This window comes from Macaca thibetana, chromosome 16, assembly GCF_024542745.1.
Source record: "Macaca thibetana thibetana isolate TM-01 chromosome 16, ASM2454274v1, whole genome shotgun sequence".
Lineage (NCBI taxonomy): Eukaryota > Metazoa > Chordata > Mammalia > Primates > Cercopithecidae > Macaca > Macaca thibetana.
In genome coordinates, this window is record NC_065593.1 from 20,594,175 (window position 1) to 20,613,352 (window position 19,178).

Here is a 19,178-nt window from a genome sequence, read left to right on the forward strand (position 1 = left end):
CTGGGACCATGCTGTGCATTTTTTAAATGAAATTATACATTTTGCTTTCTGAAATATATTGTGCACATTTTTCATGTCATTAATTTTCAAAATCATGATTTTATGAATCAATATTTTATGTTTACTTAAGAGACAGAGTCTCACTCTGTGGCCCAGGCTGGAGTGCAGTGATGCAAAGCAAGCATAGCTCACCGCAGCCTCGAACTCTGGGGTCATGCAATCCTCAGTGGTGGGATGAGATCTAAACCCCTGATATTCAGTCTCAGAAAGTCAGTAATTCCCTGCCTCAGCCTCCGGAGCAGCTGGGGCTGCAGGCCTGTGCCACTGCACCAGGTTCAATTTATATTTTATTTTGTTTTTTTTTTCTTTTTTTTCAATGTATGTTTTTTAGCATTCCTCTGGTGTTAGAAATTACATTGTTTATATAATTATTGTCAATTAAAAATAAAAGAAAAAACCATACTGCTCCAATTTTTTACTTTGAGCAACTCTGATAACAACAACAAAAAAAGTTCAGTGGCGCCAACGCGTTTCCCTCCTGGAGTTTTCCGGTTCACCTGGTGGAGCGAGTCTTCTTGGCCTGCAATTCCCTGGTTGTTTTCAGCGTCTGCAGGAAAGGTGGTTCCACAGGGCGATGGGTGATCTGGCTTCTTTGTTCCTTTGTGGGGGTAAGGGCTGGGCACCTCACTATTTCCTGTATTACCAGCTTGAATTTGCATCGCGCTGTTAATATTTAATCCTCTCCACATCCATGCGGGGTAGTAATTTGTTCCAGATCACACAGCTTATCAGTGGTGGAATATTCAGGACTTAGACCCCTGATAGTCAACCTCGGTAAACGTCTCCCCAGCTCCAGGACGCTGCGTCATCTGGCTTTAAAAAAGACGTTTCTGGCCGGGCGCGGTGGCTCACGCCTGTAATCCCAGCACTTTGGGAGGCTGAGGCGGGCGGATCACGAGGTCAGGAGCAACATGGTGAAATCTCCTCTCTACTAAAAATACATAAATGAGCCGGGCGAGGTGGCGGGCGCCTGTAATCCCAGCTACTCAGGAGGCTGGGGCAAGAGAATCGCTTGAATCCGGGAGGCGGAGCTTGCAGTGAGCCGAGATCGCGCCACTGCACTCCAGCCTGGGCGACAGAGTGAGACACCAGATACCGTCTCAAAAAAAAAAAAAAGAAAAGAAAAGAAAAGAAAAACAACAACGACCAAAAAAGCGTTTCTCCCCATACTGCGCAGAGCCCGCCGCACGGGGAATTCCTCTCTATCGAGTGGACGCTGTCCCGTCCTACGAAGGTCCCTGGCGACACCGCCACGTGCCAGCTGGGATCACGTCGTCCCCACGGCCGGGACACCCGCTGCCACTGACCGAGGGGCCCCGGGAGCTGAGGGGTCGCCGCGGCGCTGCCTGCGGAGGCTGTGGGCTGTGGGTCGCGACGCCGCCGGGCCGACTTTCACCCGGGCGTGCTGCTGGGGGCCCCGCCCTGCCCCAACCTCGCGGTCCTCGCGGGGGGCGCGCCTTGGGGAGCGAAGAGGCCGCGCCATCCTGAGGACGCGCTGAGGGCACGCGCGGCCGCCGGGGCAAAGCGTTGCCGGGGAGACCCGGGACCTGACAGGAACGCAGCCCCTCTCGGTCCGCCGCGATCCCACAGTTCCCCGGTCCCGGAAGTGCCCTGGCCTCCCGGAAGTGCCGCAGCGGCTGACAGAGCGGCTGACGGAGCCGGGCTCGCCAGGTGGCTGCTGCGAGGGGGTTGCCGTGCTGGGGCCTGGGGGGCGGCTGGAGGCTTGAGTGGGGCTCGCGGCGGGGGTCGGCAGGGGGCCGGGTGGCGGAATGATGGAGGAGGAGGAACTGGAGTTCGTGGAGGAGCTGGAAGCCGTGCTGCAGCTCACGCCCGAGGTGCAGCTGGCCATCGAGCAGGTGAGCGTTCCGCCCCTCGGGAGGGGAGACGCGAGCGCGGGCGCTGGGGAGGCCGCGGCGGGTGGACGGAGGGCCGGGGCCCGGGGCAGCAGGGAAGTGAGGTGGGGAGGTGGCCCGGGTGAGAAGGGGTGTCTGAATCAGAAGGAAAGGAAGGGGAACCCTTTCTAGGCTTCGATTGTCTTTGGCGAGGGCGGGGGGTCCTGGTGGTTTTGGGGAAAAGGAATTGTGCGCCGAGAGAGGACGGCGCTAGGAGAATGCGGGCCTTGGGTGGCATCTTCAGTTTCTGGGGACTGTGGGGGCTTCATTTACCAGGCTCGTGCCAACGCCGCGGTTTCGCAAGCTGGCCCCTCGCGAGTGGCTTGGAACTGGGGGGAGGGCATGACTTTAATTTCTGACGCGGATGGCAGAGCAGAGAGAAAGGGTTGAAAAATGACATTGTTACCATTCTTTTTGTTTGTTTGTTTGTTTGTTTGTTTGTTTGTTTGTTTTTTGAGACGGAGTCTCGCTCTGTCGCCCAGGCTGGAGTGCAGTGGCGCGATATCGGCTCACTGCAACCTCCGCCTCCCGGGTTTACGCCATTCTCCTGCCTCAGCCTCCCGAGTAGCTGGGACTACAGGCGCCCACAACCGCGCCCGGCTAATTTTTTGTATTTTTAGTAGAGACGGGGTTTCACCGTGGTCTCGATCTCCTGACCTTGTGATCCGCCCGCCTCGGCCTCCCAAAGTGCTGGGATTACAGGCGTGAGCCACCGCGCCCGGCCACCATTCTTAAAAGGTTGACAATTCCTACCGTTGAATCGTTTGGCTGAGGTCGGAGAATACTCCCAGAGTCTCTTTTCCCTGCAGGACCTTTTTTTTTTTCTGAGATGGAGTCTCGCTGTGTCGCCCAGGCTGGGATGCAATGGCGCGATCTCGGCTCACTGCAACCTCCGCCTCCTGGGTTCAAGCGATTCTCCTGTCTCAGCCTCCCGAGTAGCTGGGATTACAGGCGCCCGCCACCGCGCCTGGCTAATTTTTGTATTTTTGGTAAAGACGGGAGTTTCACCGGGTTGGCCAGGATGGTCTCGAACTCCTCAGCTCAAGTGACCTGCCCGCCTCGGCCTCCCAAAGTGCTGGGATTACAGACGTGAGCCACCACGCGCGGCCCTGCCTGCAGGAACTCTTCCCTTTGCAAGTTTATTGAAATTTTAAGGCTAATGATATTAGAAATAGAGATTATTTTATGTTATGTTATGTTATGTTATGTTATTTTTTTGAGACAGAGTCTCGCTCTGTCGCCCAGGCTGGAGTGCGGGGGTGCCATCTCGGCTCACTGCAACCTCCACCTCCCGGGTTCAAGCGGTTCTCCTGCCTCAGCCTCCCGAGTAGCTGGGATTACAGGAGCCCGCCACCACGCCCGGCTCATGTTTGTATTTTTAGTAGAGATGAGGTTTCACCATGTTGGCCAAGCTGGTCTCGGACTCCTGACCTCAGGCGATCTGCCCGTCTCGGCCTCCCAAAGTGCTGGGATTACAGGTGTGAGCCGCTGCACCCCGTCAGAAATAATGATTTCTAATACTGCAGAGTATTGCTCCTGATAAAGGGAGAAAGTCTCCCTTAAAGGAATTGTCATGAAGTTTTATGATTTAAGAAAGGGATTTATGATTGAGGAAATGGACAATTCCATCATGTCTTATTTAATGGCCCCTGAGAAGCCCTTTTCTTTTCTTTTTTTTTTTTGAGACGGAGTCTCGCTGGGTCGCCCAGGCTGGAGTGCAGTGGCGTAGTCTCGGCTCCTTGCAAGCTCCGCTTCCCGGGTTCGTGTCTAAGTTAAACGTGATTTCCACTGTACCAGTAGTTGACATATGTTGACTCTTAATACTTACCGTGGGCCTGCCACTGTACTAAGTAATGTATTGTCCCATTTATAGAGGTGTGTGTGTATGTGTGTACGTGTGTGTGTGTGTGTTTGAGACAGGGTGTTGCTTCTCATCTACCTCCCCTTGATGTGGTAGAAGGCTTCAACTTTTCTAACAGTTGTCTTAGAAGACATTTGGATTCTTTGGCTCTGTATTTCTTTGGAAGGCTTCTTCAGAGATGAAGTTGCTTCCCACAGTTATAACTCTATCAAGCTGGTGAGACCCAGTGTCCAGCAGATAATTTGGCTGCTTGTGTCATCCTCCTTGTTGCATGTTCTTCGGGTTGTTAGGGAGTTAGCTATATTTCTCAGAGGTGGACTGTTTTTGAGACAGGATCTCACCCTGTCACCCAGGTTGAAGTTCAGTGGTACAGTCTCGGCTCACTGCAACTTAACCTCCTGGGCTCCGGTGATCCTCCCACCCCAGCCTCCCAGGTAGCTGGGACTACGACAGGCATGTGCCGTGGCACCCAGCTAATTTTTTTTGTAGAGATGTGGTTTCGCCATGTTGCCCGGGCCAGTCTCCAACTCCTGAGCTCAAGCGATCCACCCAGCCTTATTTTTATATATTTATTTATTTATCTATTTATTTATTTAATTTTATTTTGAGATAGAGTCTTGCTCTGTCGCCCAGACTGGAGTGTAGTGGTGTGATCTTGGCTCATGCAACCTCCACCTCCTGGGTTCAAGTGATTCTCCTGCCTCAGCCTCCTGAGTAGCTGGGATTACAGGTGTGCACCACGACACCCAGCTGATTTTTGTATTTTTAGTAGAGACTGACCTCAGGTGATCCACCCGCCTTGGCCTCCCAAAGTGCTGTGATTACGGGTTTGAGTCACTATGCCTGGCCCTTTATTTTCCTTTTAATTGACAAATTAAAATTATATATATATATATATTTACGGTGTACCAGCTGTTTTTATATATAATCCTCTCTTTCTATATAGGTGTTTCCAAGCCAGGACCCTCTAGATCGAGCAGATTTCAATGCTGTCGAATATATCAACACCCTGTTCCCAACAGAGCAAGTAAGTAGAGTTTCAGGTTTCCTTCCTTTCAGCGGCTTCTGGCGCATCCTGGGTGTCATGCTTTGCGTGCTACACTAGATCATCTACCGGCCCTTGATAAACAAGGGAGAGTGAAATTCAAATCAAACTCCATCGTCACCACCTGGGGCAGTGAGCCACACTGTGTTGGAATGGAATTCGTTGTATAGTGAACATATTAATAATAATTGTGCCCGTAGGTTGTGAGAGTCCTCCCAGATTTTCTGCTGTAATGGAAAGTGGAAGGGATTTTTATAATGTAGTAGGGAAAGGTGGGGGTGAGGCAGGCAGGAGAAGCCCAGAATCATGAAGCCACTTTCACCTCTATTTCAAGATGTAAATTTTTATTTTTGTTTATTAGTTTTTTTGAGATGGAGTTTTGCTCTTGTCACTCAGGCTGGAGTGCAATGGCATGGTCTCGGCTCACTGCAGTCTCTGCCTCCCAGGTTCAAGCGATTCTTTTTTTTTTTTTTTTTTTTTTTTTTTTTGAGACGGAGTCTCGCTCTGTCGCCCAGGCTGGAGTGCAGTGGCCGGATCTCAGCTCACTGCAAGCTCCGCCTCCGGGGTTTACGCCATTCTCCTGCCTCATCCTCCCAAGTAGCTGGGACTACAGGCGCCCGCCATCTCGCCCGGCTAGTTTTTTGTATTTTTTAGTAGAGACGGGGTTTCACCGTGTTAGCCAGGATGGTCTCGATCTCCTGACCTCGTGATCCGCCCGTCTCGGCCTCCCAAAGTGCTGGGATTACAGGCTTGAGCCACCGCGCCCGGCCAATTTTTATGTTTTTAGTAGAGATGGGGTTTCACCATGTTGGCCAGGCTGGTCTCAAACTCCTGACCTCGTGATCTACCCGCCTCAGCCTCCCAAAGTGCTGGGATTACAGGTGTGAGCCACTGTGCCCGGCCTCAAGAGACAAATTTTTAGGCTTTATGTTTTATTATTTTTTGTCTGGTCATTTGCCTATAGAGATGGATTTTCTTTCCAGATTGTTTTTTGGGTGTTTGGGTGAGGAGTAGACCAGAACTGGAAGCAGCAGAGTTGGGAGAAGGGCAGCGACAGTCCCGCTTAGTTTTCATTTCTTCAGTCAGCATTTGTTCAGTAGGTGCCTGTCATGTGTTGTCAGTCACTATCCCAGGTGCTGGGGGTACAGAGATGAATAAGATCCAGTCCATGCCCTTGAGGTGTGCAGGGTCAAGTGGTGGGAGACCCTGGTGAATGCCGTAAGTGACGATGGGACGGTGCGGTAAGGAAACAAAGACCAGTTCTTCCAAGGAAAATTACAACTTCAGAGAGGAGGTAGCCTGTCTGCCGAGCTTGAGAGATTCATTCATGTATTCATTCAGTAAAACGTAGCCGTCGTTTATTAAATGTCTACTAAGTGTCAGGTACTATTTTTAGAAACCAGGGAGAAATGTAAACATGACAGATCTGGTCTTGGTCTCATGGAGTCTAGTGTAGGGAGGAAGACAAGAAATAAATCAACAGATACACTGTAGATGATCAAACATGGTGGCTGTGATCCCAAGCAGGTTCCCTGACAGAGCGTGATGCATGGGCGGGAGGTCCTTTAGATAAAGGAGCTTAATGGGAAGCTCTCTATGAGGTGGTTCCTTCTAAACTGAGACCTGAGGGACAAGGAGGAGTCAAGCTTGCAGCAGTCTGGCAGGACAGTATTCTAGACAGAGCCAGCAGCCAGGTGTCTCTTCCAGGATGATGAGGGAAGGAAGGTATGGGCGGAAAGCAACACAGGTGCCGAGGGAAGAAACTGAAGGCACAACCTCTTCCAGTATGATAAAGGAAATAGTTAGAATAAGAAAAGTTATAATAGAAATAGGATATAGAGATGATTATATATGGATATTATCAATCATTAGTCTTTAGTATTAATCTTTGTTTCATTATTATAACCAAGGAAAAACCAGGCCATACAGAGTTAGGAGCTGAAGGAACATCGTAAGAAGTGACCAGAAGACAAGAGAGAGAGCCCTCTGTCACGCCTGGATAAGGGCCGTTTGAAGGCACCTTGGTCTAGCGGTAGCGCCAGTGCCTGGGAAGGCACCTGTTACTTAGCGGACTGTGAAAGGGAGTCTCCCTTTCCCTGGGGAAATTAGAGAACACTCTGCTCCACCAGTTGGCCTGCCTGCAGTCATCCGGAGGCTTAAATGTCCCCCTGTGGTGCTGTGCTTCAATGGTCACGCTCCTGGTCCACTTTCCTGTTCCGTCTGTACACCTGGCTCCTCCTTTTAAGTTCTTAGAAGATAGCAGTAGCAGAATTAGTGAAAGCATTAAAGTCTTTGATCTTTCTGATGAGTGCATAGAAAAATGCTGACATATGCTGTCCTCCCTCTCTGCTTCAGCTACCACAAAGGGAAGGGCCCCCTGTCACGTGGACATGTGACTTGCTTGACCTTATCCATCATTTGAGATGACTCACACTCCTTTCCCTGCCCCCTTGCCTTGTATGCAATCCATAGCAGTGCGTCCAGGCATTCGAGGCCACTATTGGGCTCCGTGCACTGGTGGTGGTGGTCCCCTGGGCCCAGCTGTCTTTCCTACTACTGCTTAGTTCCGTGTCTGTCTTTCTATAATCTCTCGTCTCCACACACAAAGAGAAAACCCACAAGACCCCGTAGGGCTGGACGCTACAGAAGGCCCTTCTAAACATAGGACCAAGGCGCAGAAACCGGAGACACAGGATGTGCACCGTGAATAGAGACTCACAGATGAGGCTGAGGAGGGAGAGCAAGGATCCTGGGAGATCTGTGTTCTAGGCTTATGGTCGCCAGTATTTTGGAGACCACATGCCTCTCAGTGAAATGCTTTTTTTCTTTCTTCCTTTCTTTTAAAACAGAGTGTTACTCTATTGCCCAGGCTGGAGTGCAGTGGCACAGTCATAGCAGCCTTGAACTCCCGAGCTCTAGCGCTCCCCACACACTGGCCTTCTGAGTAGCTGGTACTACAGGTGCATGCCACCACACACAGCTAATTTTAAAAATTGTTTAGTAGAAACAAGATCTCACTATGAAGCCCAGGCTGGTCTTGAACTCCTGAGCTAATGTGATCCTCCCACCTCGGCCTCCCAAAGTGCTGGGATTACAGGCGTGAGCCACTGCACCTGGCCCAAATATTTTTCACACAACTGATTTTCTTTTCTTTTCTTTTTTTTTTTTGAGGCAAAGTCTCGTTATTGTCCCCCAGGCTGGAGTGCAATGGCATGATCTTGGCTCACTGCAACCTCTGCCTCCTGGGTTCAAGTGATTCTCCTGCCTCAGCCTCCTGAGTAACTAGGATTACGGGCACGCACCACCACACCCAGCTAATTTCTGTATTTTTGATAGAGATGGGGTTTCACCATGTTGGCCAGGACAGTCTTGATCTCCTGACCTCATGATCCATCCACCCCGGCCTCCCAAAGTGTTGGGATTACAGGCATGAGCCACCACGCCCAGCCCCAGCTGATTTTTAATTTTTTTTAATAGACTGGGCTTTGCTGTGTTGCCCAGACTGGTCTTGAACTCCTGGCCTCAAGCCACCCTCCTGCCTCATCCTCTCAGAGTGCTAGGATTACAGATTTGAGCCACTGTGCATGACCGTAAGTTAAGGATTTGGAACTTTGGTTTCTAGGTAGCCAGATTTGGCTGACTGGGTGGGCATTGGCAGCTTTACGCTTTACCCAGTTACTGGGTGTAAGGAGAAAGAGCAGGTTTCAGTGGCAAGTAGGGCTGGAGTGGGGTGTAAGGGTGAGCCTGAGTTTGAGCATACTCAGGTCATCCGGGTGGAAATAAGTACTTGGGTATTTGCGTGTGGAGCTCATGATCCCCGTTATTGTGACCATCTTGGCAGATCCTTCCAAACTTTTTTTAATGGACATACTGATTTTTAAAATAAATTTTAAAAGACGATATACTGTGTGATTGTCTTTTTTGAGATTTCACAAAAAGCCTTTATAGCTCATCATTTTGTATGAAAGGGGAATTTTAGGAATTAGCTGGAGATAGACATTTGGGAATAGCTACGATAAAGATAGTAGTTGCTGATTCACCAAAACAAAAAGAAGTGTTAGATTTGAAAATTATGTAGGAAACCATCAGGTTCTCACCTCTTGTGGTGTTTGTGTATATGCTGTATTTTTTTAAAACTACTGAAAACTCAAGATATTTGTCATTCCGCAGATTCAGTTCCCTGTCTTGTCTACGTGTGCCCCGTGTATATGCTAATGTGTAGTCACGTCTCTTAGAGTAACTCAGGAAATTTGTGAAATAGAGTTGTCTTTACTTCTGTAGTCTCAGAGTTTCACTTAGCAGGTCATCTACCAAGCCAGATTCCTGTGGATCTTAATGAAAAGGTAGTAGAAAGTAGTGGAATAGCTTATAATTTAACTAGTGTTAGATCTTGGGCAAAAACCGTCTGTATACCTCATGGACCTACAGTAAACACTTGTAAATTATGAGTGTCCATGGTTTAAAGTAGAGTTCAGTGTATCAAGAGTGAATTTAGTGTTACTGTGAGGAGGAGGGTGAGAATACATTGCTGTTGAGTGGACGTACTTGTGTGTGTGTGGCTGTCTGGAGCCTGTCGAGGAGCGGACGTACTTGTGTGTGTGTGGCTGTCTGGAGCCTGTCGAGGAGCGGACGTACTTGTGTGTGTGTGGCTGTCTGGAGCCTGTCGAGGAGCGGACGTACTTGTGTGTGTGTGGCTGTCTGGAGCCTGTCGAGGAGCGGACGTACTTGTGTGTGTGTGGCTGTCTGGAGCCTGTCGAGGAGCGGACGTACTTGTGTGTGTGTGGCTGTCTGAAGCCTGTCGAGGAGCGGACGTACTTGTGTGTGTGTGGCTGTCTGGAGCCTGTCGAGGAGCGGACGTACTTGTGTGTGTGTGGCTGTCTGGAGCCTGTCGAGGAGCGGACGTACTTGTGTGTGTGTGGCTGTCTGGAGCCTGTCGAGGAGCGGACGTACTTGTGTGTGTGTGGCTGTCTGGAGCCTGTCGAGGAGCGGACGTACTTGTGTGTGTGTGGCTGTCTGGAGCCTGTCGAGGAGGGGACGTACTTGTGTGTGTGTGGCTGTCTGGAGCCTGTCGAGGAGTGGACGTACTTGTGTGTGTGTGGCTGTCTGGAGCCTGTCGAGGAGGGGACGTACTTGTGTGTCCGGCTGTCTGGAGCCTGTCGAGGAGCGGACGTACTTGTGTGTGTGTGGCTGTCTGGAGCCTGTCGAGGAGCGGACGTACTTGTGTGTGTGTGGCTCTCTGGAGCCTGTCGAGGAGCGGACGTACTTGTGTGTGTGTGGCTCTCTGGAGCCTGTCGAGGAGCGGACGTACTTGTGTGTGTGTGGCTGTCTGGAGCCTGTCGAGGAGTGGACGTACTTGTGTGTGTGTGGCTGTCTGGAGCCTGTCGAGGAGTGGACGTACTTGTGTGTCTGTGGCTGTCTGGAGCTCGTCGAGGAGTGGATGTATTTGTGTGTCTGTGGCTGTCTGGAGCCTGTCGGGTGGCGTGGAATGGATGCCTTTTTCTGTTTCACTGGGCCAGGTCTGAGAGGAGCCTGGATTTTCCATGCAGCAGAGTGCCTGTGGGGCTTTAAATAGTAGCCAAGTTTGGTGACAGTGGTCGAGAAAACCTTTTAAATCTCCTGATTAATTAATTAAACTGAAAATCATCATTTGGAAGTTTGATTAGAGGAAACTAAATGAAATTTATGAAAAACTAATATAAAGCTAACATACTTAGGAAGTTTGAGAAAAGAGTGAAATGGGGAGGTTTCTAAAGAGTTTTTGGTGACCCCAGAAATGCTCTGGATCTGTGTTGTTAAGAGAAAAAACCCAAGGTCCGGCTCACGGCTCTATTCTCCAATCCCAGCACTTTGGGCGGCCAAGGCGGGTGGATCGCTGAGGCAGGAAGATCGCTTGAGCCTTGGAGGTGGAAGTTGCAGTCAGCTGAGATCGTGCCACTGCACTCCAGCCTGGGCGACAGAATGAGATCATGCCTTTAAAAAAATGAAGATAATAAAAAAGATGCCAAATTGCTTATCCCAGTTTATTTTTGTATAGCTAGATAGTTTCATAGTAGAAGGCAATATGCAAAAATTCTGATTGTGGTCATACTGTGGTGTGCAGATGACTTATTTTCTCTAATTGTCAAGAATTACCTTTAGAATCAGGAAATATTTTTCAATAACTAAAACATTTAAAAATTAAACAATTAAAACTGTACAGCCACATTATAACTAAACGAGATGTGTGATTCTCAAAGCTAAGATAAACCCCTCTGCCCAGCCAATGTGCGTTCCCACAGGGCTTTTCCGCAACTCCAGGAGAGGCCCTCAGCCCTGGTGAGGATCGCTGTCATAGCCAGACACTGAACTGATGGGAGTGGGTGTGTCATAGCTGTCGGGTGTCTTGGGGCGCAGGAAAATTAGGTCAAGAACCATTGCGTTAGAGGTAGATTATAGGGTAAGAAAGAGGATCTCTGCAGCCTCAGGCAAAGCACCTGTCCTTTCAGAGCACATTTGTGATGTGTCTGTTTATTTGAGGCGGGTTCCCCCTCTGTTACCCAGGTTGGAATGTAGTGGTGTGATCTCGGCTCACTGCAACCTCTGCCTCCCGGGCTCAAGCCATCCTCCCACCTCAGCCTCCTGAGTAGCTGGGACCACAGGTGTGCACCAGCATGCCCAGGTAATTTTTTGTATTTTTGGTAGAGACAGGGTTTTGCCAGGTTGCCCAGGCTGGTCTTGAACTCCTGAGCTTAGGCAACCCACCCACCTCGGCCTCCCAAAGTGTTGGGATTACAGGCGTGAGCCACCGCGCGGGGCTTCATATTTCCCAGTCTTAACATTGAAGAGGAGAAAAGTGTGCCTGGCATGGCAGAGGGGATTGAGGGAAATCATTCCTGTGAAGTGCCTACAGTTGTTGCCTAAGAGACCCACACTAAATGCTGGCAGCCTTTCGCTTTTGCCCCCGCAACAGAAAGCCTGGAAATGAAGGAAAAACAGTCACCCAAGGGCCACCTAATAATCAAATATTATAACTTTAGGATATTTCTTTCTCTTATTTATTTATTTATTTATTTATTTATTTATTGAGACGGAGTCTCTCTCTTGCCCAGGCTGGAGTGTAGTGGTGTGATCTCGGCTCACTGCAACCTCTGCCTCCCAGGTTCAAGCAATTCTTCTGCCTCAGCCTCCCGAGTAGCTGGGATTACAGGCAACTGCCACCACGCCCGGCTAATTTTTTTTTGTATTTTTAGTAGAGACGGTGTTTCACCATGTTGACCTGGCTGGTCTCGAACTCCTGACCTTGTGATCTGCCCAACTCGGCTTTGCAAAGTGCTGGGATTACAGGCGTGAGCCACCAAGCCCGGCCTATTTTTATTTTTATTTATTTTTTCTTTTTGAGATTCTCACTCATCTTCCAGGCTGCAGTGCAGTGGCTCCATCACAGCTCACTGTGCCCTGCAACTCCCAGGCTCAATCAGTCTTCTCTCCTCAGCCTCATAAGTAGCTTGTACTACAGGCGTGTGCCACCACACTGGCTAATTTTTCTATTTTTTGTGGAGACGGAGTTTCACCGTGTTGTCCAGTTTAGTCTCTAACTCTTGGGCTCAAGCAGTCCACCCACCTCAGCCTCCCAAAGGACAGACATAAGCCTCCACACCCGGCCTCTGTTCTTTTTAATAGTTACATTCATTATATTATAAAAATGATATTATAGGGCCAGGTGCGCTGCCTCATTCCTGTAATCCCAGGGCTTTGGGAGGCCAAAGCGGGAGCGTTGCTTGAAGCCAGGAATTCAAGATCAGCTTGGGCAACATAGCAAGACCCTGTGTCTATAACAAAATAGGAAAATTAGCCAGGCTTCGTGCACATACCTGTGTTCCCAGCCACTCAGGAGGCTGGGGTGGGAGGATTGCTTGAGCCCAGGAGTTTGAGGTTACAGTAAGCACCACGGCAGTCCAGCCTAGGTGACAGAGGGAGCTGCCATCTTAAAGGTGGGCTATTTGATATTATAAAAATACTTGATATCATAAAATGATATTAGAAATATTTTCCTCTTGGCTAGGCACAGTGGCTCATGCCTGTAATCCCAGCACTTTGGGAGGCCAAGGCGGGCAGATCACGAGGTCAGGAGATCGAGACCATCCTGGCTAACATGGTGAAACCCCATCTCTACTAAAAATACAAAAATTAACTGGGCCTGGTGGGACGTGCCTGTAATCCCAGCTACTCGGGAGGCTGAGGCAGGAGAATGGCGTGAACCAGGGAGTCTGGCAGTGAGCTGAGATCGTGCCGTTGCTCTCCAGCCTTGTGACAGCTAGTCTCCATCACACACAAAACTATAGGTATATATTAATTATATATAAATTAATTTCTCTTGTTTAAGATTCTTTTTTTTTGTTTTGTTTTTGAGACAGGGCTGTTTAACCCAGGCTGGAGTGCAGTGGTGCAAACATGGCTCACTGCAGCCTCGACCTTCTGGGCTCAAGTGATCCTCCCACCTCAGCCTCCTGAGTAGCTGGGACTACAGGCACCCGCCACCACGCCTGGCTAACTTTTTTATTTTTTGGAGAGATGGGGTCTGTTTGGGCTGGTCTTGAATTCCTGGGTTTGAGTGATCCTCCCACCTTAGCCTCCCAAAATGCTGGGATTACAGGCATGAGCCATCACGCCCAGCCTGAGATTCATTTTTACCTCAAGCTGGTCTTGGATTTCTGAAAATTCTGAGTAACTGTTGGCTTAGTCAGCACAGTAAGATGAGCTGTGATGACCCAGTCTGACATCTCAAACACTCAGGGCCCATTTCTCTTACCAGACCTGCTCCTGGAAGGCACCTAGCTGCCTCCTCCCCTCAGAAGTAGCCAGAAGTGATTTATAAGCATATTTCCTGCAATATCCCTAATTCCTTCTGAGATAAAATATTTGTTAAGGGAGAGAGAAAGAAGATTTGTTAAATTGTATTTTGAAAACTAGAATTAAAATAGTACTGTAAAATTGTACCTCATCTCGTCCATTAGGGGGCACCATTTCCTCACATTTTCTCATCTCTAAGGTCAGAAGTGATCCCTTTGTTTTGTCATTATAATAAGCTTTATTATAGTCACGGTACTAGTGCATAGTCAATAATTATAAAATACAGACAAAAAGAAGACTTTTTTTTTTTTTGAGAAGGAGTTTTGCTCTTGTTGCCCAGGCGGGAGTGCAACGGCCTGATCTCAGCTCATTGCAGCCTCCGCCTCCTGGGTTCAAGCGATTCTCCTGCTTCAGCCTCTTGAGTAGTTGGGATGACAGGTGCCCTCCACCACGCCTGGCTAATTTTTTTTTTTTGTATTTTCAGTAGAGATGGGGTTTCGCCATGATGGTCAGGCTGGTCTCAAACTCCTGACCTCAGGTGATCTGCCCACCTCAGCCTCCCAAAGTGCTGGGATTAGAGGCATGAGCCACTGCACCCAGCCCAAGAAGCAAAATTTGAAATCCCTTCTTTTCATATTGTAATACATAGTTGATAGATTATAGCTACTAATGCTGCAACTACTAATAGATTACAACTACTCCTATTTATCCTTCCAGACTTTTTTCTAATGAATCTATATACTAAAAAACAAATTTGTGTATTTATTAAAGTATAACATAATACAGAGGAGTACACAAATCTTAAGGGTACAACTTGATGAATTTTCACAAAATAAACATAGCCATGTCACCGCCACCCATATCAAGAAATAAACCATTTAAAAAAACTTCAGAAGGCCTTTCCTTGCGTCTTCACTGTCACTACCTTCCCCCAGAGATAACCACAGTTCTCGCTTCTAACACAGGAGAATTGTGTTAGTGAAATCGTATCCTATGTCCTCTTGCGTCCGGCTTTTTTGGTGCCCCGTTCCGTTAGTAATGTTTATCCATGGTGGTGTGTGTTCATTCATTTTCGTTGCTGTATTTTGTTACATGAATTTGTCACAATCACATATACCCCGGGTCAGCAAACTTTTCTACAAAGGTCCAGGTAGTGAATATTCTAGGCTTTGCAGCTCTACAGTGTCTTTCACAGCTGCCTAACGCCACTGTCGCTCAAGAGCAGCCGGAGGCAGGACGCACGTGAATGGGCGCGGCTGTGTTCCAATAAAACTTTATTGACAAAAAACGGGCTGGGCTAGATTTGCCAGTACCTTCCAACTACTGCTTTACTTTTTTAAAGCAAAGCTCATACCACGTGATTAAAGTTTTTGAGCTTTCATAAGTAGCTGTTAGAGCACATCATTTCCCTGGGAAAGAGGAATTCCAGGAAGTGGACTAACAGCTGGGCACTCTTTCTTCTTTATTGTAGTCTCTGGCGAACATAGACGAAGTCGTGAACAAAATTAGGCTGAAAATAAGGTAAGTAACATTGTGTGATTGTTCATCATTAATGAAAAGTGTGTTGTTAATTTAGTTAATCACATTCTGGATCACATTTTTCTGTGAGAGCACTGGAATCTCAAGTTTGCCATAGATGGTAATATAGTTCCTTTTTTAAATTTTCATTTATTTATTTATTTATTTTTGAGACGGATTTTTGCTCATTGCCCAGGCTGGAGTGCAGTGGTGCGATCTTGGCTCACTGCAACTTCCACCTCCCGGGTTCAAGTCATTGTCCTGCCTCAGCCTCCCGAGTAGCTGGGATTACACGCCTGGCAAATTTTGTATTTTTAGTAGAGACGGGGTTTAACCATGTTGGTCAGGCTGGTCTTGAACTCCTGACCTCAAGTGATCCACCAGCCTTGGCCTCCCAAAGTGCTGTGATTACAGGCTGGAGCCACTACACCTGGTCATATAATTCTTTTATCCGTATGAACTTTGTGGCAAGGAACTCAATTCTTGGCCAGTCTTCAATTATTCATACAAAAGGAAGGAAGCTGTGACAGAGCCTATTCAAAACAGCTTTTGTAATTATAGAAGGAGGCAAAAGCTTTTCTGATAGATTTTTTTTTTTCTTTTTTTCAGTTTATTTTTATTTTTTGAAACAAAGTCTTACTCTGTGCCCCAGGCTGGAGTGCAGTGGTACAGTTACAGCTCACTGCAGCCTTGAACTCCAGGGCTCAAGCGATCCTCCCACCTCAGCCTCCCAAGTAGCTGGGACTATAGGTGCACACCACCGCACTTCACTAATTTTTGTATTTTTTGTAGAGATGGGGTTTCGCCTTGTTGGCTAGGCTGTTCTCGAACTCCTGAGCTCAAGCGATCTGCCTGCCTCTGTCTCCCACATCTACTAGATTTTTTTTTTTTTGAGATAGAGTCTGGCTCTGTCACCCAGGCTAGAGTACAGTGGTGTGATTTTGGATCTGCCTCTCAGGTTCAAGCAATTCGTAAGCCTCAGCCACCCAAGTAGCTGGAATTACAGGCATGCACCACTATGCCCAGCTAGTTTTTGTATTTGTAGTAGAGACAGTGTTTCATTGTGTTGGCCAGGCTGGTCTTGAACACCTGGCCTCAAGTGATCCATCCGCCTCCACCTCCCAAAGTGCTGGGATTACAGGTGTAAGCCATTCTGTCTGTCCTTCTACTGGCTTTTTAATGGCTTTGTTTCCCTGTTTTTATGGATTTACCTGTTTTTTTATTCCCAAGGCTTAGACATGAAGATGGGCTTACATGTGTATCCTTTGGTCACATAACAGCTAACAGATCTGCTGGTGGGTTCGGTGGTGACCCATGATTAAACATTGTGAACTGTGGGGGCAGAGGAGCTGGAAGCCGTCGATCTGCCTCAGACATAGATTGCATGATCAGGGCCTGGAGTGGGAAGCACTGATTCTGTCTGTCGCCCTGGCTCTTTCTGCCTCATAAGGGGACTGAGAAAGGGATTGTGTATGAGGTAATTTGAGTTCTCTGGCGTGTTCACATAAAGGTTTAGGAACTTTGTCATTCCTGATTTACGCCATGAAAAATCCTGCAAGTTTTATTAGTCTTTTCAGACAGCTCTGACTGTGAAGTGAAAATAGCCATTTCTAACAACAAGGCGATGCGTCAGTCTGCGCTGGGCTTGGCCTCCCACACGGCTGTGGCTGCCCTCCTCCTTCCTGATGTCACTCACACATGTTTGGTTTTTGGGACGTTTAGGTGCAGTCTGCAGAAGTTGATGGATACATTACTCTTTTATTTTTTTCCTTTGGCCAGCCTAGAATAAAGAGTATTTGAATGACTGTATCCTTGAACTGTTTTGCTAGGAGACTGGATGACAATATTCGAACTGTTGTAAGAGGCCAGACGAACGTGGGGCAGGATGGACGGCAAGTAAGTAACTTATTCCTTCCTATTACCTGTGCTCCCCCAGTTTCTCCCGACAACCAGATGACCAAAACGTCGACGTGCCTTCTCGCAATTCCCGCAGAGCACTTTCCAGTTGATCCGTTTCATACATGGCAGGACAGGGCAGGGCAGGCGCCCAGAGCAGCCACGTGCTGTCACTCAGTGTCCCTTGGACCAGGCCTGTGTACTGTGGCACCGCTCACTCGAGGCCAGACGAGAACACGGGAGCTTCCTTGTCTTTCTCCTTAGTGTTGGGTATCTCTTGTGCCCTCTTTTATTTTGTGGGCTGTGGCTAAAGGAGGTTGCTGCATTGGTCAGCTAAGTTGTTGGGGTTTTGATATTACTCTTGGAACTGCAAAAGATAGTAACCTGACATAGTTATGATTTCCTCGCACCTCACTTTGCCAGCAGGCAGGTAGCTCAAGATTCATTTAAAAATTTTACAAGTTGGTTGGGCACAGTGGCTCACTCCTGTAATCCCAGCACTTTGGGAGGCTGAGGCAGGTGGATCACTTGAGGCCAGGAGTTTGAGATCAGCCTGGCCAACATGGTGAAACCCTGTCTCTACTAAAAATACAAAAATTAGCTGGGTGTGGTGGTGTGCTCCTCTAATCCGGGCTACTCAGGAGGCTGGGGCATGAGTCACTTGAACCCGGGAGCCAGAGGTGGCAGTGAGCCGAGATCGCACCACTGCACTCCAGCCCGGATGACAGGGGTGAGACTGTCTCAAAAAAAAAAAAAAAAAGTTTTGGAAGTCTATTGGATCTGGTTGAGGAGGCTGTTGGAGGGAATAGGGAAAAGTGTGTGGGGGGAGATACTCTTTAATACTTGAGGGGCCAGATGCTACCTGTGAACCATTTCCCTTTTCATTCGATTCTGTTCTTCTGTTGAGGCGTTGTATTTCAGAACGGCTGTCTGAATGGAAGTGCTGAGCGTGCCTTTCTAGCCGTCCTCTCTCGCCTAAGGGAGGACGTCCTGTCCTCCCTTCTCAGCACTAACTCAGGTCAGGACTGCACCTTTGCAGTCACTTCAGTGCTGTGCTTTCTCCTCTTGGACATTTTTTAGGACAGCTAATTTCTACAAATGTCCATCCTGCTGCCCAGATTTGGAGTGGGAGGAGGATAGTCCTGTGCTGAGATTTCCAGATCTCCGATAATTCTGTTTCCTCTGCTAGTCGTTTACAGATGTTAGGAGTCTCTTTCTCTTACATCTGTAGTTTTCGCATCTGTCTGTTTTTGCTACATTATATCACTTTTTTTTCCACTTCATAGTCACTTTCCATGTGATAGCCAGTTTCCTTTGGCCTGTTTGTGAGTAGTTGGCCTTCTTGTCACCTTCAGAATTTGTGTGTAGACACATTGGGTTCCTAGAAGTGTTCCTGTTTTCTGGACTCTTGCATGGTTTTCAGTCCTCGTTCCCTCATCTTGTCTGTCGAGGTCTTGTTCCCTCGTCTTTTCTGTATTACATGAAGCATGGTTTCTTCGGCAGATGAGGCCTGTGTAAATGGGACCTGCAGAGGGGTCCTGCAGAGGGACCGGGTGGCCTCAAGCCCTCCAGCTGCACTCTGCTGCTTAGCTGTCCTAGTCTGTGTTTGGTCGTAGTGTCTGCCTCTTCAGACACCGCGTTAGCTCTGGCCACCAAATGAAATCCAAGGCCAGGCATGGTGGCCCACACCTGCAGTCCCCACACTTTGGGAGGCAGAGGCGGGGAGATCACTTGAGCCTAGGAGTTCAAGGCCATCCTGGGCAACATGACAAAACCCCGTCTCTACAAAAAGTACAAAATTAGCTGGGCATGATGGTGGCCTGTGCCTGTAGCCAGCTACTGAGGAGGCCGAGACAGGAAGATCAGCTGAGCCAGGGAGTTCGAGGCTGCAATGAGCCATGATCACACCACCGCACTCCGGCCTGGGAAACAGAGTGAGACCCTGTTTAAAAAAATAATAATAATAAAAAAAGAAAGAAAGAAAAAAATTCAAATTCCTTTGCTTGGCATTCAAAATTCTGGTCTCCGTTTCCGGTTTTGCCTCCCGTTGTATTCTGTCTGCACCGAAGACTTTGTG

The 19,178-nt window shown here is 48.4% G+C and overlaps 1 protein-coding gene across 5 annotated transcripts in view; it reads left to right on the top strand.

The window, feature by feature from the left end:
- The first annotated feature begins 1,656 nt into the window (after nucleotides 1-1,656).
- VPS53 (VPS53 subunit of GARP complex) overlaps nucleotides 1,657-19,178 on the top strand; it is a 174,305-nt gene continuing 156,783 nt past the window's right edge. For 4 of the 5 annotated variants that reach the window (XM_050763531.1, XM_050763532.1, XM_050763533.1 and 1 more), the window contains exons 1-4: nucleotides 1,657-1,916; nucleotides 4,760-4,840; nucleotides 15,159-15,208; nucleotides 17,035-17,101. In XM_050763531.1, coding sequence (XP_050619488.1) covers nucleotides 1,830-1,916; nucleotides 4,760-4,840; nucleotides 15,159-15,208; nucleotides 17,035-17,101 — 285 coding nt within the window. In that variant the 5' untranslated portion in view covers nucleotides 1,657-1,829. The remainder of the gene's footprint in view (nucleotides 1,917-4,759; nucleotides 4,841-15,158; nucleotides 15,209-17,034; nucleotides 17,102-19,178) is intronic. The other variant, XM_050763530.1, reaches the window with a different exon arrangement.